Source organism: Heterodontus francisci, chromosome 3 (assembly GCF_036365525.1).
Source record: "Heterodontus francisci isolate sHetFra1 chromosome 3, sHetFra1.hap1, whole genome shotgun sequence".
Classification (NCBI taxonomy): Eukaryota; Metazoa; Chordata; class Chondrichthyes; order Heterodontiformes; family Heterodontidae; genus Heterodontus; species Heterodontus francisci.
Window position 1 is genome coordinate 86,955,291 of NC_090373.1, and position 25,326 is coordinate 86,980,616.

Consider the following 25,326-nt stretch of genomic DNA (forward strand, 5'->3'; position numbering starts at 1 on the left):
CAGATTATTATCTGAACAGCTATAAACTGAGAGAGGGGAATATGCAGTGAGACCTGGGTGTTCTCGTACACCGGTCGCTGAAGGTAAGCATGCAGGTCCAACAGGCGGTAAAAAAGGCAAATGGTATGTTGGTCTTCATAGCAAGAGGATTCGAGTACAGGAGCAGGGATGTTTTGTTGCAATTATACAGGGCCTTGGTGAGGCCACAGCTGGAATATTGTGTGCAGTTTTGGTCGCCTTATCTGAGGAAGGATGTTCTTGCTATAGAGGGAGCGCAGTGAAGGTTTACCAGACTGATTCCTGGGATGGCGGGACTGACGTATGAGGAGAGATTGAGTCGGTTAGGAATATATTTGCGGAGTTCAGAAGAGTGAGGGGGGGATCTCATAGAAACCTATAAAATTCTAACAGGACTTGACAGGGTAGATGCAGGAAGGATGTTCCCGATGTGGGGGAGTCCAGAACCAGGGGTCATAGTCTAAGGATACGGGGTAAACCTTTCAGGACTGAGATGAGGAGAAATTTCTTCACCCAGGAAGTGGTGTGCCTGTGGAATGCACTACCACACAAAGCAGTTGAGGCCAAAACATTGTATGTTTTCAAGAAGGAGTTAGATATAGCTCTTGGGTCTAAAGGGATCAAAGGGTATGGGGCGAAAGCGGGAACAGGTTACTGAATTGGATGATCAGCCATGATCATAATGAATGGCGGAGCAGGCTCGAAGGGCCGAATGGCCTACTCCTGCTCCTATTTTCTATGTTTCTAACAGGAGTTTGCAATCTACCAACTAACCCCAACATGTGCTCATTCCTTTCTCCCTCCGCTTATCCCTCTCCCTCTGTCTTTTTTCCCTTCTGATTTTTCAGTTCTTGTTTTTCTTGACACCTTGCTTTTTTTATTGCATAGCTTCATTTGCTTTTTGTTTCTTCTCCTATCTTCCTGTTTCCCTTCACTGAAGCCAGGTACAATTGTATCTGCCAGTCAGTGGAAAGATGACAGGAGGGATGGGTGGTTGAGAAGCATTAGTTTCAATAATGAAGTCAAACACAGGAAGGACCAGAAATAGGATATTCAGCCCCTCGTGCCTGTTCTGCCATTCAATTAGATCATGGCGGTTCTGTTTCTTAACTCGATCTACATGCCTTGGTTGCAAAGGAAGAGCAGTCCACAGAATTCATGGAAGCAGATGGGAACAGGTAGCCAATATCACAAACAACAGCTCCACATGTGATAAGAGATTACAGGAATGAAAACCAAGAAAAAGGAATACAGTAAACGAACGTCTTTTTGTGCACGTTCTCAAGAGAACCTTCTAGGCCATTTGATAATATATGAATCCCAACTACACATGGTGGACAGGAAAATAGTTAATTAAAACCCTATAGAATAGTGAGGTTTACTGCTTCCTTGATCATAGAACAATAAAATCTGATTTTCCATTCATTACAGAAAGCATATGGTTGTAGGAGTGCTGGATAGATAGCACAACAGTTGTTGCTGAAACAAACATTCTTATTGCTTTATTAACACCATGGATCTGATCCTGATCACACTAATAAATGACAGCCAGAGAGAACATGGGCATTCATCCCCAGCTCTCCCCACACACCACGCAGAAATGGATGGCTACCCTATTCCATGCCTCTGGGATTTAGATGTAGGCACAACCCAAACTGAATTGCGTGTTCACCCATGAGGACCTATGCCATTAAACCACCAGGAGGAGGATCCTGCCCACTGGTCATCTGGAATTCAATGTCCCCTCTAGGTACTGAAATAATAACATTAAATTTTATCTTGGCCCATTAGAATAATGCACAATATCAAATTATATAAATGCTAGGTAAGTGATAACACTTGCCAAAGTGCAAAGGTTTCCCAGTTTATGGAAATGAAATATATTACTACATTGCCATCTTATAAAACAAATAATTTGTCACAGAAGTGACAGAATTCACATCTGCAGCAATTGTTAGTTATGTAACGAGTTGTCAATCAGTCTAATTTCAGAAATTATCTCTCAACTTCCACACTCATACAATATTAGGACACATATTCTTTAGAGGAATACAAAATATTATCATGGTACCTTTTGACGTTTGTAGACATTTTGAAGAGGTGCCACTTCACAATCTTTGTGAGCGCCAAAGACTTTGCACATTGAGCAGGTTGGTGCTTCACAAGTTAGACAGTAAATATTAATCTTTTCATCTTCATGCTCTTCACACATTAACTGCTGGTCCGACTTGGTATGTAGAGGCCTAAAGGAAATGAATAATTATCAAAAATATTAAGTTAATGTAAAATAAGGTAACACTTGAACCAGAATTTTGGTAAGTTAAGCAAAATAATTTGTTATTTTATTAAAAAACTAGCAATTTCTCCAGAGACAATTGCATCTCCTCCCTCTCCATCAACAAACCCAACTGCCTCATCCCCCTCCAATACATCCCCACCCTCTCCTCCTCCTCCCTCTCCAACAACCCCCATACCCTCCTCCCCCTCCATCAACAAACTCCACTCCCTCCACCCCTCATCAACAAACCCTACTCCCTCCACCCCCTCCTCCCTTTCCATCAACACACCCCCACTCCCTCCTCCCCCTCCATCAATAAACCCCCACCCCCTCATCCTACCCCTCCATCAACAAACCCCACACTCCTCCCTCTCCTCCTCTCCCTCCATCAACACACCCCCACTCACTCCTCCTCCTCAAACAAACTCCCACCCCGCTCCTCCTCTCCATCAACACACCCTCACTCCCTCCTCCCCCTCCATCAACATGCACTCCCTCCCTCCTCCCCCCTCCCCATCCATCAACACACCCCCACTCCCTCCTCCCCCTCCATCAGCAAACCCCACTCTCTTCTCCACCCCCTCCATCAACACACCCTCAATGATGTCCATCATCACCTCCTCCAATTCTACCATTCCTGTCTCCGTCTCTCTCATGCATTTGTATAGCACACTTCATATGCCTGAAAACGTCTCATATCAATTTAGTTTAAAAGAAAGTACGATTAATAAATTAGTTTAGTTTTAATTTCTGATTAACGGTAGGTATTCTTTTCTATTAATCCACAGGAATGTGTCAGGAGTGGCACATTTGTTTACCAGAAGTAAAATTATTCATATTTAGCATATTTGTAAACACAAATGCATTATAAATCATAAACCTAAAGCTAAAACCATGTGTCATCACAAATAATGAAGATGAAATCTAGATCCATGGAGTCTTAAATAAACTTAAACTGTGTTACAATATTAATTTCATAGTATGGAACTACATTTATATTTTAAAAAGCACATCAACTTTGTGACACAGTAACACACTGAGCTTTAATTATGAAACCGACCCAGATGAGGGGATGTAATTTGTCAGCTGAGTGCTATCTGGAATAAAATCACACAGCCTCCTTACAGCTATAAGTCCATATAATAAATTCACCTTGAATTCAAACTACATCAGCTTTCACAGGAAGAAAGCAAGTAAAGAAATAAATAAAAAATATTAGACTGTGTAGTGGGATGTACTCTACTAAGGTTGGAGTTAATGCCAAGTGGAGAGTGCTTGGCACTGAACTGATGCCATACGCATTTGGTTTGCTTGCTACTCCCAAAATGTCCATTGTTCACATTACCATACATCTAGAGTAAATGTCTGGGTTACTTTGTAAATTATTTATTTTGTGCGCTGAAATTTTAGATTATAGTTTTGTGTCACTGAAATGTGCAATAGGAATCAATATAATTGAAAATACCTAGATTTAATGGTTCAGTGAACAAAATAATTAGTTTACAACATAATGCAAATCTTCTAGCTACTTGCACGATGTAAAGTATAATACAAGTGTGTGGAGACGATTAGACTATCAAAAAGAACCTTGCATAATTCATAAACTTTAAATGTGCAAATATTTTATTAACTAATCATAAATTCAGAGCAATAATATAATGGAGCGATCATGATATCAGGATAAAATATAAATTAATAACTAATGATAACTAAATCAAGCTCGGCGGACTTCCCAGATGCCAGATTGGACTCAGTGATAACACTTTGTCTCTGATTCAGAAGATCACAGCCTTAAACCTTATCACAATTTTTTTTGTCATTAATGTCACTGCTGTTTATGGGACCGAAATGTCCGAGGATGTGACAGGCATGATTACAAGTCAACAATTACATTATTTACCCATTATTGTTACTGGGAAAACATGTCACAATTACAACCTAGTTCGGCTAAATAATTGTGACCAAAAGATTCTGAAGAGAAAAGTAATTAAAATAAGTTTGTCATTGAGAGTTTAGTTTTATCATTAAAATGGCTCATGTTGGTGGATTCAAGTTTGAAGTGACCTGACTGCAGTCGGCCAGGCACAGCTTCCTACTCTTAAAGGCAGTTTTACATGAATAGCGCTGTTAATGGCACTCCCTAATATAAAGGGGAACTCCGGAGATCTGATGATATCAGACAGCCTCATTTTCGAGGATTTTGCAAATAGCATTTCCACTTAAATGTAAATGTGAGGATTCAGATTTTCCTCCTTTTATCCATCAACCATGGCTTAAATAAGCTTTGATTTGGAGCACCAACAAAAAGTAAGTTGTTGGAACCTGGACTTCTCGCTAGTTAAAACCATTGCATCTTTTAAGGGAAAACTGAATATTTATTAGGAGCAGTAGAAGACAGGGTGCTGTTGGAAGAGAGCAAGGCAGTAGGGGGAATAGTTTTGGATTGCTCCAAGAGTCAACATAGACATGATCCGAATAGATTCCTACTCTGCTGGAAACTTCTAGAAAAAGATGAAGAGGTGACATTGGGCCACTAAGGTCATGGTTGTTCATTTGAACATTGCTCCCAAAATCCCACCTTAGCTCTATACTGGTTCACTGGAACCCATCTGCCGCCCTTACTTGGTCTGGCCTACATGTGACTCCAGACCCACAGTAATGTGGTTGACTCTTAACTGCCCTCTGAAATGGCCGAGCAAGCCAGTCAATTGTTCAAAACTGCTACACTAAAGTTGAAAAGGAATAAAACTGGATGGAACACCCGGTATCGACCTCGGCAACGGAAACGACAACGGCAAACCCAAACCTGTTGACTCTGCAAAGTCCTCCTAACTAAAAACTGAGGGCTTGTGCCAAAATTGGGAGAGCTGTCCCACAGACTAGTCAAGCAACAGCCTGACATAGTCATACTCATGGAAACATACCTTACAATGTCCCAGACACCACCATCACCATTATGTCTTACCCACCAGCAGGACAGACCCACCAGAGGTGGCAACACAGTGGTATACAGTTGAGAGGGAGTTGCCCTGGGAGTCCTCAACATTGACTTCTGACCCCATGAAGTCTCATGGCATAAGGTTAAACATGGGCAAGGAAACCTCCTGCTGATTATCACCTACTGTCCTCCCTCAGCTGATGAATCAGTGCTCTTCCATGTTGAACACCACTTGGAAGAAGAACTGAAGATGGCAAGGGGGACTTCAATGTCCATCACCAAGAGTGGATCGGTAGCACCACTACTGACCAAGCGGGTTGAGTCCTGAAGGACATATTGGCCAGACTGGACCTGTGGCAGGTGGTGAGGGAACCAATAAGAGGGAAGAACCTACTGGACATTGCCTTCACCAACCTACCTGTCGTGGATGCATCTGTCCATGACAGTATTGACAGGAGTGACCACCGCACAATCCTTGTGGAGACAAAATCCCGTCTTCACACTGAGGATGCCCTCCATTGTGTTGTGTGGCACAACCACCATGCTATATGGGATAGATTCAGAACAGATCTGGCTGCTCAAAACTGGGCATCCATGAGGTGCTGTGGACCATCAGCTGTAGCAAAATTGTATTTAACCACAATCGGTAACCTCATGGCCCAGCATATCCCCCACTCTACCATTACCGTCAAGCCAGGGGATCAGCCCTAGTTCAAAGAAGATTGCAGGAGGACATGCCAGGAGCAGCACCAGACATATGTAAAAATGAGGCGACAACCTGGTGAAGCTATAACACAGGACTACATGAATGCCAAACAGCAGAAGCAGCATGCATATGAACATAAGAACTAGGAGCAGGAGTAGGCAATTCAGCCTCTCGAGCCTGCTCCGCCATTCAATACAATCATAGCTGATCTCATCTTGGCCTCAACTCCACTTTCCTGCCCGTTCTCCATAACCGTTCAACCCATTTCTAATTAAAAATCTGTCCATCTCCTCCTTAAATTTACTCAATGTCCCGGCATCCACCGCACTCTGGGGTAGTGAATTCCACAGATTCACGACCCTTTGAGAGAAGTAATTTTTCCTCATCTCTGTTTTAAATCTGCTACCTCTTATCCTAAAACTATGACCTCTCGTTCTACATTGCCCCACAAGAGGAAACATCCTCTCTATGTCTACTTTGTCAATCCCCTTAATCATCTTATAGACCTCAATTAGATCTCTTCTCATTCTTCTAAACTCCAGAGAGTAAAGGGCTAAACTGCTCAATCTCTCTTCATAAGACAAGCCCCCCAACTCTGGAATCAATCTCGTGAACCTCCTCTGAACGGCCTCCAATGCAACTACATCCTTTCTCAAGTAAGGGGACCAAAACTGTATGCAATACTCCAGGTGCGGTCTCACAATGCCTTGTACATTTGCAGCAACACTTCCCTACTTTTATACTATATTCCTTTAACAATAAATACCAAAATTCCATTTGCCTTCCTTATAACCTGCTGTACCTGCAAACTAGTTTTCTGCGATTCATGGGTGGAGATGAAGTGGGGATGTTCACTGATAATCGTACAATGTTCAGCACCATTTGCAACTCCTCAGATAATGAAGAGTCCATGTCCATATACAACAACTCAACACACCTCCTTTGACAGCACCTTCCAAATCCAGGACCTCTTCCACCTAGAAGGTCAAGAGCAGCAGATGTGTGGGAACAGCACCACCTGCAAGTTCCCCTCCAAGTCACGCACCATCCCGGCTCGGAACTATATCGCCGTTCCTTCACTGTCGCTGGGTCAAAATCCTGGAACTCCCTTCCTAACAGCACTGTGGGTGTACCTGCATCAGACTGCAGCGATTTACCACCACCTTCTTAGGGGCAGTTAGGGATGGACAACAAATGCTGGCCTTGCCAGTGACACTCACATCCCATGAAAGAATACAAAAAAACTTATCAACACTGAAAAATTACAGAATTCAACAATTTCCGTCTTTCTTTCCACCTGCAGTTTTCAGGTTTTTAAATCCCAAGCTTGATGCCTCCTAACCAATATTGCCCGACTTACCTCATCATCCCTTTTACGCTTTCCAAACTTGTTGGTTTCTCAATTCAAAATTTGTGACCGTTTTTACCCATTTCTATTTGGATTTCCAAGGGGTTTTGATATTGTTTCTTCACAGTTACTAGCAGTTGAATCCCTGAATGGTGCTCATGGAAAACTTACTTCTTTCCCAACCTCAGCTGAAACAATAATGTGGGAGTGAATGGTCGTAAGAGGCTGGTACAACACACAAACAGGGATGCAGCAAAAACAAAGAAACTGCAGAAGAATGAAGCATGTTTTCTATGACTACAGACCATTCACTAAAGTATATGTATCCTCTGTCAAGCTGCCTCTATAAATAAAGCACATTGCGTAACCTGGATGATTCTTGCTTGTAGATGTCAATGATATTTTCCACCAGGAGATTTCTCTGCAGACCGTAAACTCCATGGCGATCCAATACTACCTCATGTCGGCAGGAAGGACAGCGAAAGCGACCCCCTGAAGGCACTGTAGTGGAGCCTCTTGACTGCCAGAATGGATTGGAAGCCTGGGAATTACATATCAAATGAAAGTGTCAATCATCCCTAAAGAAAATTAAAAATTATTCAGCCGGATCACTTGTTACACATACTCCTTTGTCTTTTTCTTATGTAGTTTTTCTCAAGTTTTACATTGATACTTTTTGTTTCAATGATATTACAGCAGCCATGCAGTTCAACACCAGTGCCATTTCCCACAGGGCAATGAAAAATACGTTTGTTTTAAAAAGGGATGAGATGGACTCAATCATCGTTTCTCCTCTCACACCGTGTTTGTGCTCTGACATTTTTTCCTTTCTCATTTGTTGTCTCTTAACTCACAGTTCTGCCATCTAAATAATCTCACATACAAGCAGGCTTCAACACATTAAAACTGTCCTATCAAAAATATTTTTCTGAAGGCCATTTTACACATACGTAAAAAGATAATACATTTTATTAAAAATATAAACACAGAAAGCAGGTACTACAATGTCCAATCTATTATTAGTACACTAATATCAACTATACCACAGCCAAATATTAGTAATAATGGAAACACCTACCTGGAAAACATCATTGGCACATTTTCTACACAAGTTATGCTGGCACGGTAAAATTACTACTGGTTTTGTGAACATTTCCAGACAAATGGGACAAATAAGTTGCTTCTCCAAACTGTCCATTGTCTGTGCGCCTCCAAGCATCGGTTTGAATCCCACCGCAAGGTTCATCCCCGAAATCAGGAGGTTCACTTGATCAGTTAAGTAGTAATGAATTTTTTCCTTCTCTTCAGAGCTCTGTTTTTTCTACCGTTTGCTCTCAGCTGAAACATCAACTGTTGGGCAAACAGTTAAATTTAGAATCATTTCATGGGGGATCATATCTCTTTTCTTTTAAGCAACAAGTCACATGGGCTAACAGTTGTGGGCCCTGCATTCCTCACTCCATATTTATCTCATGAAATGTGAGACTGAGATGTGGAAGAGCCATTTGTTGGGCAGCTCTTCTCCCAGTCAAGTGACAGTCATGTAGTATGCCACAGATTAGATATAAATTCATCAGTAAATTGCTAAATAAAAATGCATTTCAAATGCTTTTGAAATTAACTTCCTAAATTAAATTTCAAATTCAAAACCAGAAATTAAATCTACTGAGGAAACACTATTGGAGTAATTTGCTCCCAAAACTTGATAAGTGATTTGAAATAGATGCAGCTTGTTGTCCTGTACACAGCCAAAGCATTTCTGCTCAGCAATGTATTCTTGTTAAGTAAATACCTCTTTCTCCACTTTACAATATTGATCTGCATTCATGGAGAATAACAGATGCACAGTGAGTGAAAAGATTGTAAACTAATTGATTAGGAATTACTTACAATCCTGAAACTAATATAGATGTCTGTTGAAATTTTCTTGAATGAACACAAATTATAACATTACAATTAAATTGAATATGAGGTACAATCACAAACAAGTTATACCTACCAAAACAATGTCAAGTTCCCCACTAGAATGTAATTAAGTGCCCACTTTTCCTGAGAGGCTGCAATGCCAAATGAAAGGAGTAGGTATCCATAGTAAAAGTAGGTAAGGAATTGGCTGAAAGGAAAGTAGCATTTGAGGGAAGAATGTCAGGCTGGGCTGATGCACTCAGTATCGAGCCCCATGGATTAGGGCTGGAATCCCAACTATTTCCAAAAATATAAACAATCTAGTTCATTGCAAATGGTTCCCTCTCCTCAGGTACTGCCCCCCCCCCTCCCTTTCAAAACTAATGCCATACTCTATTCTTCAAAATAACCCACCCTTGAGCTCTGTCCTTTCAAATTACAGTCCTATCTCCAAACTCCCTCTCCTCTCCAAAGCCCTTGAACATGTGTTGCCTTTCAAATTCGTTCCTAATTCCCCTGCTACTTCATGTTTGAACCTTTTCCTCACCCGCCACAACATGAAACAGCCCTAATCATAGTTGCGAATGATATGCTCTGACTGTGAACATAGGTGTGTAACCTCCTCCCGATCCTTGCTGCAGCCTTTGACACAATCATCCCTCCCAACCTTCTCTAATTACTCTCCTCCATTGTCCAGCTGGGATGGATTGCGTTTACTCAGTTCCACTTTTACCTATCTAATTGTAGCCAGAACATCTTCAGCAATGGCTTCTCCTGCCCCCATATAGTTACCTCCAGAGTCCCCCAAGGATCTATCCTTGGCACCCTGCACTTCCTTATCTACTTGCTGTCCCTTGTCATCATCCAAAGACATGGCATCAGGCTCCACATATGATGATGGCACCCAACTCTACCTCTCTGCCACCTCTCTCTACTCCAGTGCCTGCTTATCCCACATCCACTCCTGCATTAGCTGCAATTTCCTCCAGGTAAACATTAGGAAGTTTGAAGTCACCGTCTTAGACACTTACCATGAATTCCATCTCCCTGTTCAATGAATGTCTCAGGTTGAAATCAACTGCATGCAACCTCGGCATCTTATCTGACCTCAAACTGAGCTTCCGGCCCTATGTGCTCTCCATTAGAGATGACCTACTTTCCACCTCCATAGCATTGTCAGCTTCTGCCCTTGCCCCAGCCTATCTTCTGCCAATGCTCTCACTTTCAGACTCAACTATTTCAATATTCTCTTGGCCAGCCTCCCATCTTCCACCCACCATAAACTTCAGCTCATCTGAAACTCTGCAGCTCCTGTAGCAATTCACACCATGTCCTGTTCACCCATCACCATCTTGCTCACTACCCTATATTGGTGGTTCCCATCTGCACAACCCTGTAAATTTAGAAGTGTCAACCTCATGTATAAGTCCCTTTATGACCATGCCCCTAACTCTAACAGCCACTAGCCCTAGAACCCTCCAAGAACACTATGCTTCTCCAACTCTGGCTTTGTGCATTCACAGTCCCTTTGGGCCATCATTGGTAGCTATTCCTTCAGTTATCTAAGCCTTAAGCTCTCTGCCTCACCATCTCTTACTTCTCCTTTAAGATCCTCCTTAAAATCAATCTTTGACAAAGCTTTTAATCATCACTACTAATATGTCCGTCTTTGGCTTGGTGCCAATTTTTGTCTGATCACTCTTCTGTGATGCACCTTCACATATTTTTCAACATTAAAGTTTGTTGTTCAAGTCTTATTGAATATTAGAAAGCATTCTGTCGGAAAGGATAATGAAACAGACAGTCTATGACATGCTAAGAATGGATTCATGGGATGGAGGCCTTGTCTCACCAAATTTAGTGAAGGTCTTCAATGAATGACTGATGTTGTGAACATCAACAATTCTATGGATACTATATAGTTACATTTCAGCCAGGCTTTCCATATCTTGCCATACAAGCAATTCATCTGCAAGGTAGAAGACACAGAATAGGAAGCATCTGAGACAGCTTCAGAAAACAAAGGTAATGTTTGATAAATGTGGTCCAGTTTTCTTTTCATGTGATGATTGGCCCAGTGGTCATTGATCACTTCCTCAAAAGTTCAAATGCAGTGGCAGGAGGCTCAGCCAAGGTAAACGGTCTTGGCTTGTATTGGCTCGACAATTTGTCACAAAATGAGGTAAAAAGGCTTTGATAAGCCTCATCTGGAGTATTGTATCAGGCTTTGGTATCACCAGATAAAGGAGGATATTGTGACTTGAGAAGTTGCAGAGGTGATAGTCCATCTGAGAAGATTGAGTTATGAAGATAAATTTGGTACCTTGTGTGTTTGCAATCACTGGAGATTTGGAGACCTAGAGATCTGATTTAAGTATTTATTATTGTTAAAGACAAGGACAGCATGAAAGTAATGCATTTTCCCTTGTTGGTGTCTGGCAAGGCTGTGGTGATTAATCATATATACCCAATGAATTGATCTGATGAGCATTGTTCTTAAATTGAGAAAGTTACCTTTTCCCCTTAAAATCCTAATACTTGGGGAGTAAAGACATAGTTCAAAGGAGTATGATACCCACTTATGGGAGTGGTCATTGACTCTGAACCCAAATAGTACATTTAGTGTGAAAACCAACAAATAAGAGATTAACATACAAAGAGATCTTGAGGGATTTGGTACTGGGTAATGAACCCGGCCAGGTGTTAGATTTAGATGTAGGTGAGCACTTTGGTGATAGTGATCACAATTCGGTTAGATTTACCTTAGCAATGGGCAGGGACAGGTATATACCACAGGGCAAAAATTATAGCTGGGGGAAAGGAAATTATGATGCGATTAGGCAAGATTTAGGATGCGTAGGATGGGGAAGGAAACTGCAGGGGATGGGAACAATCGAAATGTGGAGCTTATTCAAGGAGCAGCTACTGCGTGTCCTTGATAAGTATGTACCTGTGAGGCAGGGAGGAAGTTGTCGAGCGAGGGAGCCGTGGTTTACTAAAGAAGTTGAAGCGCTTGTCAAGAGGAAGAAGGCGGCTTATGTTAGGATGAGACGTGAAGGCTCAGTTAGGGCGCTTGAGAGTTACAAGCTAGCCAGGAAGGATCTAAAGGGAGAGCTAAGAAGAGCAAGGAGAGGACACGAGAAGTCATTGGCGGATAGGATCAGGGAAAACCCTAAGGCTTTCTATAGGTATATCAGGAATAAAAGAATGACTAGAGTTAGATTAGGGCCAATCAAGGATAGTAGTGGGAAGTTGTGTGTGGAATCAGAGGAGATAGGGGAAGTGTTAAATGAATATTTTGCGTCAGTATTTACAGTAGAGAAAGAAAATGTTGTCGAGGAGAATATTAAGATTCAGGCTACTAGGCTAGATGGGATTGAGGTTCACAAGGAGGAGGTGTTATCAATTTTGGAAAGTGTGAAAATAGATAAGTCCCCTGGGCCAGATGGGATTTATCCTAGGATACTCTGGGAAGCTAGGGAGGAGATTGCAGAGCCTTTGTCCTTGATCTTTATGTCGTCATTGTCAACAGGAATAGTGCCAGAAGACTGGAGGATAGCAAATGTTGTCCCCTTGTTCAAGAAGGGGAGTAGAGACAGCCCTGGTAATTATAGACCTGTGAGCCTTACTTCAGTTGTGGGTAAAATGTTGGAAAAGGTTATAAGAGACAGGATTTATAATCATCTTGAAAAGAATAAGTTCATTAGCGATAGTCAGCACGGTTTTGTGACGGGTAGGTTATGCCTCACAAACCTTATTGAGTTTTTCAAGAAGGTGACCAAACAGGTGGATGAGGGTAAAGTAGTGGATGTGGTGTATATGGATTTCAGTAAGGCGTTTGATAAGGTTCCCATGGTAGGCTATTGCAGAAAATACGGAAGTATGGGGTTGAAGGTGATTTAGAGCTTTGGATCAGAAATTGGCTAGCTGAAAGAAGACAGAGGGTGGTGGTTGATGGCAAATGTTCATCCTGGAGTTTAGTTACTAGTGGTGTACCGCAAGGATCTGTTTTGGGGCCACTGCTGTTTGTCATTTTTATAAATGAACTGGAAGAGGGTGTAGAAGGGTGGGTTAGTAAATTTGCGGATGACACTAAGGTCGGTGGAGTTGTGGATAGTGCCGAAGGATGTTGTAGGGTACAGAGGGACATAGATAGGCTGCAGAGCTGGGCTGAGAGATGGCAAATGGAGTTTAATGCGGAAAAGTGCGAGGTGATTCACTTTGGAAGGAGTAACAGGAATGCAGAGTACTGGGCTAATGGGAAGATTCTTGGTAGTGTAGATGAACAGAGAGATCTTGGTGTCCAGGTGCATAAATCCCTGAAGGTTGCTACCCTGTTAAGAAGGCATATGGTGTGTTAGCTTTTATTAGTAGGGGGATCGAGTTTCGGAGCCACGAGGTCATGCTGCAGCTGTACAAAACTCTGGTGAGACCGCACCTGGAGTATTGCGTGCAGTTCTGGTCACCGCATTATAGGAAGGATGTGGAAGCTATGGAAAGGGTGCAGAGGAGATTTACTAGGATGTTGCCTGGTATGGAGGGAAGGTCTTACGAGGAAAGGCTGAGGGACTTGAGGTTGTTTTCGTTGGAGAGAAGGAGGAGGAGAGGTCACTTAATAGAGACATATAAGATAATCAGAGGGTTAGATAGGGTGAGTCTTTTTCCTCGGATGGTGATGGAAAACACGAGGGGACATAGCTTTAAGTTGAGGGGTGAAAGATATAGGACAGATGTCAGAGGTAGTTTCTTTACTCAGAGAGTAGTAGGGGCGTGGAACGCCCTGCCTGCAACAGTAGTAGACTCGCCAACTTTAAGGGCATTTAAGTGGTCATTGGATAGACATATGGATGAAAATGGAATAGTGTAGGTCAGATGGTTTCACAGGTCGGCGCAACATCGAGGGCCGAAGGGCCTGTACTGCGCTGTAATGTTCTAATTTTAATTCTAATTCTTTTAAAGGAAATTTAGCACGTATATGGATGAATGTTTGGAGAATAGAATGCAAACATTAATAGTAAATGGAGGTTTTTTCCCAGATCTGGATGTGTCCAGGGATCTGTGCTGGGATTTATTTATTTGTTCTCATTTATATACATGATGGGAGGCAGCATGCCATTCAAGTGACTGTATATCCCATATTCCAAAGTTTTAGGGTTTTCTTGCACTGCATTCCCCTCCCCAACTCTCTTGCATGTGGTCACTCACTTCTTTTAATGTGCCTCATTATATATCTGTACAGCCACTACCTGCTGAGCATTATCTTCCAGAAATCTGTCATTCCTATGCGTTGGACTGTATCCACCCTTCGGATGCACCAGCATATACATACTGGGAAGAAACCTTTTAAATGTTCAGACTGTGGGAATTACTATAAATGTTACGGGGAAGGGATGTCCCATCAACGTGTTCACACTGACATTCAGGTGCTCTCACTATGGGACTGGATTCAGGCGATCATCTGATCTCACTGAACACCAGTGCATTCACACTGGGGACAGGCCATTCACCTGCTCCTAGTATGGGAAGAGATTTGCTCAGTCATCCACCTTGCTGAGACACCAGCGAGTTCACGCTGGGGACAGGGAGGCCGTTCACCAGCTCCGTGTGTGGGAAGGGATTCACTCAGTCATCCAGCCTGTACCAGTGGGTTCACAAGTAACTACAGTGATTGGACTCTGATGTTAATAACTTACAGGACTGAACCATGTTCATTGGGGTCTGTTTCTGCTGATGTAAGGGAAAAATTTGCAGGGCTACAGGGAAAAGGTGGGGAAGTGGAACTAGCTGAATTGCTCTTGCAGAGAGCTGACACAGACACAATGAGCCGAATGGCCTCCTTCTGTGCTGTAACCATTCTATGATTCAACCGGTTCTCTGATTGAGCATTCTTCTGCTCAAGCAATACAACTCCAACACTTCATGCATTTGTACTCCGCCTGAACACTTTGCAGATTAAAAATATACACATCATGCATGGCACACACATTATCTCACCAAGCACCTGATCCCACAATTTTTATACTGCTAAATTCCATGACTTAGATTAGATTTAATTTTCACAGGTAAGCTCTTCTTCACAAAAGATGGAATAGATTTTAGTGGAAGTAAAATCCTGACATCATTTAACAAACAGTTGGATGCCATAATTCAGGGGGGTGGTAGTAGAGTTGGAAGAAGGGGTGTAGGGAATGATTGTAAAATCTCTGACTATATAATAGCCTTCAACTGTACTGATCTTGTGAAAAGTAGATTAAACCATAACACATACCAGCCAGCATATTATAAATCCACATTTATTGTCAAGTCTTTCAGGAGAAAATTGTACAAAATATATTCTGATTCCAGATGCAGCCAGTATAGATTAAAATTGCAGTGTCACTAAGTCCCCTATATCACTATCCCTTAATATAGTGAAGTATGTATCTGAAAAATACCCCAAGCCCTTTAATTAAGTACACCTCAGACTTTTCATGATAGTGGACATTTCTCATTACAGCACAGTCTTACTACAAGAGATTGGAGCAAAATATATCTCCCTTAGACCCTTTTCTGGAGATAGAAAAGTAGACAATGAGACAGCATCCTTTCCTAGCTATGTACAGTGATATGTTTAGTTTATATTTGTTTACTTTCTTTATAAACATGCATAATGATTTTGAAAGCAAACTACAGAAATCATAACCTTTCATATTTCATAAAGAATTTACATTGTTACTGGAATAGCTTCCCATTCTTTAGAGGTGTTCTTTAGAGATGTTGGACATCGTCAACATCATTAACAAAGAAGCAGTGACACCAATTTAAATTTAGTTTTACTTTCTTTCCCAACCAACAATCTTTCAAAATAGTTTCACTGGCTCTTGGCCTGTCGGCTGATTTAAGTGAAAATTACCATTTGCAACAGGAAAACCAGTTCCCATCAGCTCTTAAGTTTAGTAGGCTAGAGAACTGAGAGAAAATCTGCCAGAAATATTTTTTTAAATGGTTTACTAAAAGGAAGCTGTCTCATTTTTTGAAGAGCTTGACTGCCAAATACCATTACTAGGCACATTCTAAGCAGACAATATATTAAGATAAACAAGATATAAAAACATCAAGTTCAGAGTAACATGGCACATGCCCTTATACACTTAGAATTCAAGAGGCAAATTCTACATCAGACTAAAATTGCATAGCATTACATTTGTAATTCAAAGCAACTAAATTTGTTTGTACAAAATTTTGCCATCAAGTTTCAAAATTGCATACACAAGTAATATATTTAAATGTTTGAGAAAAACAATTCCATAAATTCATGGAGTATGGCCAATCATCAGCACAAGACATTATGGGGATATTATTCAGATCGAACAGTTCCAGTATGTAGTGCAATTCCAGAACTGCTGCGCCTAAAGATTCTGTACCTAAACAAATAGTCCTAAATGCTTTAGAAGGGAACAAGATCACTAACTATTGCCAGTTATTTATAAAAGAAATTCTAGCAATATTATATATTTATTCCACATGTATTGTCCAGAATTGAGAGTACCAGTGATTCCATCAGATGAGTTAATTTCAATTTCAGATGCTTCTCATCACTTTGAAGTACAAACATGAAGGTTGGTCAAGTTACAAAAGTAATAACTCAAAATTAACAAAGCATTCTTGCACATAAGTTCACATTTAACCCCAAAGGCAGTAGAGTTATGAATTCATGATTGGAGTTTACTTGGCTATATGTTTGATATAAGTGGAGAACTTATTTTTTGACCATGACTCATTATAGCTACAGAATAGCTCTAAACAGGCAGCCTGGCTTCAACTTTCATTTCTCATGACCAAAAGGCAACTCTGTGTCTGTGTACCCATTCACACACAGAGCTAGGTTCCAGATGTTAAATTTTAAATGTTGAGCGTGTGGGACTCCCAAGTACTTCTGAAAACTCCACTAAAGTTATACTTTATTTGGCATTAAGACCAAGCAGTGGGAAACTCTCTTCATGTAGTATAACACTACTGCCACCTGGAGTGGGGACAGTATCCAGATCTGGAGTTATAATGTCCTGCATTTTAATTGGCAGATATGATTACAGTGATCAACAGCTGCAGTGTATGTTTTGCAGTATAACTGCAACCCTAAACAGCACTATGTTACAGTATGTTTTAGCACTAAGTAGTCTGATCCATTAACCACAGACACAGATTAGTACATTATAGTGAAAATATATGACTGCAGTTCAAATTGTCAACCTTCATTTTGATCAAATGGTAGACCCCATAAGAGGAAGCACTTAACCTTACTGTTGTAGACAACCTGTGTGACTTGGCCATCATCACCCATGAATAATGTGGATATTTTCACTATGTACAGTTTTTTCTTAAACAAGGGAATGTTTACCCACCACTGCACATCCTCAATTCATAACCTAACTTTTTCCAAGTTTTAGTTATTCATCCGGCAGAATAAATAACTATTTCTACTGAAAGTGAGCACAACTGGAATTAAAACAGATTCTCCGAAAACAGAAAATATCGATGCTTATTTTTTTGGGGGGGGGAGGGGCATAATTTTCACCAGTTAAAGCCCCAGAGTTCAGCTTATACTGTATGTATGGGTAAAATAATTTTAAAAAATATTTTTAAAGTAAGTTTTGGTCACACTTTCAGGAAAAATGTAATTTAGATTTTCTAGTGGATGGACTAATAAATGTGTAGTTGCCAGAAGCATACAGGTGCCATATTCCTCTTATTCTGTGGTAGAAACATGGGTTTCCAAATTCCACTTTATCAGATAGATCTCTGTAGTAAAATTTTCTTTCAGAAAAGGTTCAAACAAATGTGGATGCGGAATCCATGTATCCAGATTAGATTATTAGTTGCGCATTCAGGAAAGATGGATTCTTTAAATCATGGAAGTTTGAAGAAATAAAGTTAATCAACATTTTAATAAATTTTTGCTCTCCATCCCAAACACCCTTGCTTTTTAATGCTATATAAATGATACCACTGATCAAAGTTTTGGTTTGTATGGATTTAGTTTGGGCAAACAACCGCATTTAAAAATTATGGTTGCTCAACATTAACCTCAATTCATATTTTAAAGAATAAATTCCTAAATAATACAGCAGTCAAGGTATACGGTGCCCTCTATAGTGCACAACAGAAATGTTAACTGCAAAGGGTGTTTAAAGCAGAGGGGGAAAAAAAGTATTTTATGAAAGGATGTACAATTTTTTAATGCCAGTCATTTGTGTTAAAAACAAATTTCAGTCCAGGTGAGTGTGCAAAATCTATGAGCAATGCTTTAAAATAAACTAGGACTATGCATGTTAAAAAAATTCCACTTATTCAGAATATCTACCTTCAACAGAATCTAAGCTACTGAACTGTGCCACAAAACTTTTACCATCTTGAGATCTACAAAAAAAAACTACTTATGGTTTTAAAAGTGGTTAAAGTAGGATTTGTAAACTGGAACTTCATTATCAAATTAACTTTGCACCCAAACACGATACAGCAGTAACTAAGAAACAAATCTGAAAAATTAAACAGAAATTTTTACCCATGGGGATGGAATGAACATAAAATGTGCCTCAGCAAAGAATAATTGATTCCTGTTTTAACCCACTGCAAAAGGGCAAATATTAATCATATAATTACTGAGAAAGCTGCTGCAGTAATCACTGTGTGATGTACAAACTATGCTACGTGGGTATCAACATTACCCTTTATTCACAGGAACAAAGATTACCAGCAAGATGTTAGAAATTCAAACTGCTTCATTAAAAAATGACAGCTCTAAAGCTGCAGAACGTTGATAGAAAAGTAAGAAATACTGGCCAAGAGGTGCCATATATATTGTTCATCCACAGTAATGACAATCATGTGCAAAGTACATATTTTGCAAAAGTGATTTGCATAAATGTGAAAAGTGACAAAAATGGCTATTCTGTTTTCATACAGTATTATACATCTACGCAACTCAAGTATTGGCCCCCAAAGCAATGTCAAGCAACAATTTGTGCAGACTTACTGCCTTTGGTGTAGACCACATTTGCCTTAACAGAACAAGTGTTCTCCAGATTTGTAATAATTAGAGGGCAATTCAATTGTTTAGAGGTTTAGTAGTCCAAAAATGTCTTGCATGCGTCTGTTGGAATATTACCCAGTTTCTGGATTGGATCAGAAATTGGAAAATGCATGTATACAAATATTTTACTTGAGTTGGATTCATCTGATCACACTCTTACCTGAAGCTTGGCTTAGTCAGTGACCTAAAGCTGTTTCAAATGAGTACTAAAAATATTTTGCTATAATATACTGCAGCTTTGAAGACCGTTTCTACCTGACTTATTGTCTGTCTTAAAAGTTTACCACAAAACAAATTCCATTACTGAGGTTTGTTAGCTGTAAACATATACTTTAAAAAAATACGCAAGTATGGAAACTTTATGCACAGTAATAAAATTTATACACAGTTAAATGAATGTTTTAAAAGTTCAGTATAATAAATGTAGCATACAGGTTCCAGTATTTACAATTACACAGACCAATAAAAATAGTGGCCAATTCTGCCATTTATCAATTACGTTGTGTGAATTGATTAAATATATATTTCATGATTCCTGGAAAAACATTTTAGTTGGCATACACAATGATTATATTCAGTGATAGCACAAAAACTTAAGATTCAATTTCTAAACTTATTACAGTATTTTTGTTCATAAGCAGTACAAAGATTTGGTTGCTTTTGATTTGAATGATGAAAAAAACTCAATAATCTATTATAAACAACACCAAAGCAGCCCAATTCCTTTTAAAAGAGCATTGTTAATTTTAATTAGGCAAGATTGAACACTAGGAAAGTGAATCTGTAGAGTTAATTTTTGTTCTACTTTTAATTTCACTATAAATCCCAATGCTTTATTTTCTTTGTGCCTACTGTAGAAAAATTCAAAAATCCAGAATAGTCACATAACTGATAATTGTAAAATCCGCCCATGCTGCAAGAGCAGTCAGTAAATGTGCATGATGAGCAGCTCAAAAAAATCATGTTTGAGTCAGTGGCTCATTAAATCCAATATTCTCACTCAGTTGCTGCCATAGCATATTACAGAAATTCACTTTCACCATTTGTTCAATGAGATTTTTAAAAAAGACACCCATAATGCAATAGCGTAGGACTCTAAAAGTAAGCCCTTGAGGTTGGCTTTTTAATAGGTTATAAGGAAAAATACTCTAAGGAATGAATTAGTTTTGTACTTGTAAAGTTAAACTACATGGAATTTATTAGGAACTATTAGTTACAGGTTATTAATTAATAGCCATCAACTCTGCTGGTATTTGCAGTAGTGTTATATTCAATGACAAGAAATCAAAAAATAGATTCACATTTACCCACCATAAAATTTACTTTGAAAAATAGTAAGGGAGAAAAATGAGAATGCATAATACATTAGTCTGAACTAAGAAATGGCTATTCAAAACTTCCAATAAATCAAAATACTGATAATAGATAGCAGCACTAGATTCACAACTAAATGCATTGCAGATCTGAATATCACTCACCTTCTATGGTTAAGAGATTTAGATTTTTGGCCAGATTACATATTATTTTTTAAAGTAGTTAAGCGACAATCTTACAACTGCAATTTAGTATGTACCAATATATCTGGAAACTCTGAATTACATTTTATGAAATAAATCTTCCCACATACATTCCTGATAACTAAATCCACTTAGTCAATAAGTAAATAACCAATTTGGCACCAAATTTCAATCACTAATCAAAAGTGCAGTGTTGTCCAGAGAACATTCTTGTCAGGTCAAATAGCTGTTTTTAAGAGAACAAAAGCTTTACAGAGCTAACCTTTGGTGTATGTGCAGAAGTTTCTTACCTAATGAAGCAATCATTCTAATTGTTTGAATCATTCAAATAAAAGACACCTAGCTGATGCCACATACTGCAAATCTGTTCCACACTTACAAACTTAAATGCCTCTATACAATAAAGAAACTACTTTCTAATCCACTAAAACTAAAACATTCAGACACCTTTATTCCCAAATCAAATTTCACGGAGCTACCATTTTGCACATGCTCCAGAACAGGACTAGCTTTGGTGACAAACATAGTAAAAGTGTACCCTGGGCCAAAAATGTGTGCAATATAAACATTTTTTTTCAGTTAGTAGTATTTTACTAGTAGCTAATGTAGTAATTTGAAAGCCTAAAATCAGTGCAACTTGAAATTACTTACCATTTTTATTCCTTTACAAACTCAGACATCTGCTTCAATGGAATGAAGTATGAAGTTATATTGATTGCAATCCAATACAGCCCTATTACATAAGCTATACTTGTTTTTCTTTTAAAAAGCATGTAGGACTAAAAAAAAAGCAGCCAAGTGACCCTTTTGTTTAAAATAGATTATATCCCATAAAAATGTTTCAGTTGCTCTGTGGTTGGACATAGACACAAATGCAGACTGTACAATACATTACAAAACAAATTTACAAATATGTTGGTTGAGTGTGACGATCCTTCAGCAAAATGGCATAAACTATAAATTACATACATCTTCAGTTGAAATTAATTTTCATAACCCTGCTCAAATATGTTTGGTTAAAATGAATTTTCAGATCCTCTTTCTAGATATCGCTTCAGCAGCCAGATTTTTGGTCTGATGACAGCTAGGTTGATTCAGATTCCACTGATTCTGACTGTGGCTGAATGATGATCGGGATATTTACACCTAAAGGGGAAGACAAAAAAAAATTGATTACTATGATGCAGGAAATCCCCAGCATAAAATGCAAGAGCAGGTGTATTGGGCAGTTTTGTTAAGACAATTTAAATGGATTATCAGCCAAGATTTTAAAAAGTTCTAAAAGTCAGAAACATTGTGCTTAGTAGAAAGAGTGAAGTTCTAGATATGTGACATATCATTCACCGTGCAAGTGAATTATCAGAGTGCCCGCATTACTGCAGTGATCCAGAGCTAGGTCGTAGCTGATCAAACATTCCAATTTGGTTCTCCATAAAATACAGCAAATTAACAACAAATAACAATTATTGCTACACAATCACTCTCTGAATTAAACAACTTTAGAAATGGGGAGGTGAGAGAGGACACAAAGGTGCATTTAAAAAATGCCTCTTCATGTATTTCGTATGTCTCAAACTTGTCACATACAATGAATTATTCTGAAGTGCAGTGATTGGTATGTAGGCAAACAGACAAAAGGGAAGTGAAAGAAACTCATTTAAAATGTTGGGTGAAGCTGTGAAAGTCAGGAAAGTCTCAGGAACAAACCCAAGGTTGTGTATTTTTAATTTGATTGAGCATGTGTGGCCGTTGTTGCACCACTGGCTCCAGCATTCCTGGTTTTGGGGGAAATGTATGATTTGAACAGTACATGCTTAACTTGTAATCTCGAAATGAGCTTAATTTGCAAATTGTTAATGAGCTAAGTTATTTGAAATGCTAATACACTAATAATTTGCTGTGCAAATGCAACATCTATCCACTTTTAATTATTTAGACTTCCATTAAGCACTCAATAGCATTAAATACAAAGCAAGCAATGTCTGAGACCCTTGAAAACACACAAGGGACATTGCTGATTTGAGCCTCAAGAGAATACATCCTGTCTGCATTTAAGAAGGGGTCTGATAACGATTGCTACATGTCATTTAACAAAACTGTTCAACATGGCATAAGAATAACCATTTTGATTACAAAATCATTAGTATGATGAAAATCAAATCAGGAAGCTGTTGGAGCAATTTCTGAAGAAATGTTAAGATCTACGCAGCAATCATTAGTTTGCAAGCTCAAGGACATTAGTGATGACAGAAGCTAAAAACCCTCAAATTCTCTTACGAGTATTTACACCTGCTGTTTTTCATCAGCGTTTTCAGGGGTTGAACTAGCTGCTGGTTGGACGATAACAATTGCTTGCCCTAATGAAAAAGCAACAAGAAGATTCTCAGAAAAACATTCACATTTCTGTTAGTTATTCAATACACTGAAATGCTTTAATGGTGAAGCAGGTTTGCATCCATCAAATGGTTAGCATGTGGAGACATGCTAGGTGTGTACCTCACACTGTATCCGGTGAGTCATTTGGAGAGGCACTTCTTACAAGAGAAAAAAATTAAAAGCTTTAGATTAAGTTGTCAATGCACTCTAGGGTAGTGTGGGGAATGTGGGCACACTTGTTTCTACATGCCAAGCATCACTTATTTCAGTCCTCAAATATGTCCCTTTTTAGCACCATTGGCAATAAATTCAGCCTTTATTACAATCCACAAATATAAAACACTGCAAATTTGCCTTTAAAAATAAAGATCAAATTATAGATTACAAAAGCTATGAAGTTGTTTGTTTTCAACACCGTTACACAAAACCTACATTTATAAATATAGCAAATAATATAATTTGTGATATGGAACATTTGCAAACAATGATTCCAGGTTCTGCCAAATTTCAAGAAATCAAAAGAATACTCCAGCATCTCAGAAGTTCTCAAGTAGCAATGACAAGAGAAATTTAAAATGAAACTCAAGCCATTCTCTTTCCAACATTCTTCAATAATTTCCTTTCTGGGCAACACCACACAAGCATTCTCATTAAACAGTAAAATACTGATCTCAAATACTTGTCACCAAGAAATCCAATAGGGAATTCAGAAGAAACTTCTTTATCCAAAGAGTGGTGAGAATGTGTACTCGCTAACACAGGGAATAGTTGGAGCAAATAGTATAGATGTATTTAATGGAAAGCTAGACAAGCATCTGAGAGAGAATGGAATAGAGCGTTACGATGACAGATTTAGATGAGGAAAGCTGGCAGGAGGCTCGAGTGGAGCATAAACGCCAGCATGGACTGGTTGTGCTGAATGGCCTTATATCCTATGCAAAAATCTTTGACTGCTCACTGCAAATTCTCAGTTCTAGTTGCATCAGCAGATAAACGGATGGAAGCCAGATAATGTTTCCCCTGTTTAAATTGACTCAGTGTGCTTAATTTTCATCTGTACTCATTGCAAGTCCATTAATACTGAGGGTCTCTACAGTCCGTTCCTTGGAAAAAAACAATGGTCTCCAGTGTTGAAAACTACTCTCACACAATACTGGGCAATGCCAACCATTATCCTTGATGAAACCTGTGACACATAGATGATGCAATTAACAAAGATGTGATGCAGGGACAAAACCAGCAAATTTAATTGGATTGTTTCTATACAGAGGCACCTAATGGCTAGAATTGACAATATAGCTACTTCAATGAGCATAAATGAACCACCAAGAGTTAAGAATGGAATAGATGGCTTCGAAAGCATACTTCAGAATAACTCCCAAGAAGAACTTGGGAACTATCAATTAAGAGGAGGGTAATGTTCATTCAACTTGTATTTCTATAGCGCCTTTTATGTAATAATACGTCCCAATCAGGAGCGCACTGGAATAAGCAAGCCTTGAGCTAACAAAGGCGTGGTGAGGGTTTCAGCAACAGATAAACTGAGGCAAGGCCGAAGTTGGGTGATGTTACAGAGGTGGAAAAAGGCAGTCTTATTGATGGTGCCCTGGTGAGATAGGAAGCCCACCTTGGGACCAAATATATCAAGGTTGTGAACAGTCTGGTTCAGCCTTAGACAGTTGCCAGGGAGAGGATGAAGCCAATGGCAATGTCTTTCCAATATTTAATTGGAAGAAATTTCTGCTCATCCAATACTGGATGTCAGACAGCTTAGAGTCAGAGGAGGGGGTCAAGAGAGGTGGAGGAGAGGTAGAGTTGGTATCAATGTGCATGTGGAAACTGACACCATGATTTCAGATGATGTCGTCAAGGGACGGCATGTAGATGAGAAAAAGTTCCAAACTGAAGTGCAAATTTACTGGGAAAAAAGTTTCAAAGCCTTCAATAATTGCACTATGTATTATTAGAACTGTGGACATTAGATGCTTACCATGCTGGGAATCCAAATGTCACCAAGACCTTGATAGTGCTCAGGACTAGGGTGCTGAATTCAGCACATGAGAGTTTCAATTTTAGCTAATGTGTTCTAAAAATGAACGTAGGAAACATCCTAGAGTGCTTATCCTGAAACATGGCACTTCTGTTGAGGGTAATAATTTGTTCAGGTAGGT

The 25,326-nt window shown here is 39.3% G+C and overlaps 2 protein-coding genes across 5 annotated transcripts in view; both read right to left on the reverse strand.

Annotated features, from left to right (window-relative positions):
• trim54 (tripartite motif containing 54) overlaps positions 1-8,534 on the reverse strand; it is a 64,537-nt gene extending 56,003 nt beyond the window's left edge. Inside the window, exons 1-3 of the mRNA XM_068017892.1 lie at positions 8,367-8,534; positions 7,657-7,829; positions 2,090-2,261 (exon numbers count right to left, since the gene is read on the reverse strand). Coding sequence (XP_067873993.1) covers positions 2,090-2,261; positions 7,657-7,829; positions 8,367-8,534 — 513 coding nt within the window. The remainder of the gene's footprint in view (positions 1-2,089; positions 2,262-7,656; positions 7,830-8,366) is intronic.
• Positions 8,535-15,468: 6,934 nt separating this feature from the next.
• The window catches only part of dnajc5ga (DnaJ (Hsp40) homolog, subfamily C, member 5 gamma a), a 53,866-nt gene continuing 44,008 nt past the window's right edge, over positions 15,469-25,326 (reverse strand). For 2 of the 4 annotated variants that reach the window (XM_068024093.1, XM_068024094.1), the window contains exons 5-6: positions 23,057-23,136; positions 15,469-21,925 (exon numbers count right to left, since the gene is read on the reverse strand). In XM_068024093.1, the coding sequence (XP_067880194.1) occupies positions 23,063-23,136 (74 nt within the window). In that variant the 3' untranslated portion in view covers positions 15,469-21,925; positions 23,057-23,062. The remainder of the gene's footprint in view (positions 21,926-23,056; positions 23,137-25,326) is intronic. The other 2 variants (XM_068024095.1, XM_068024096.1) reach the window with 2 other exon arrangements.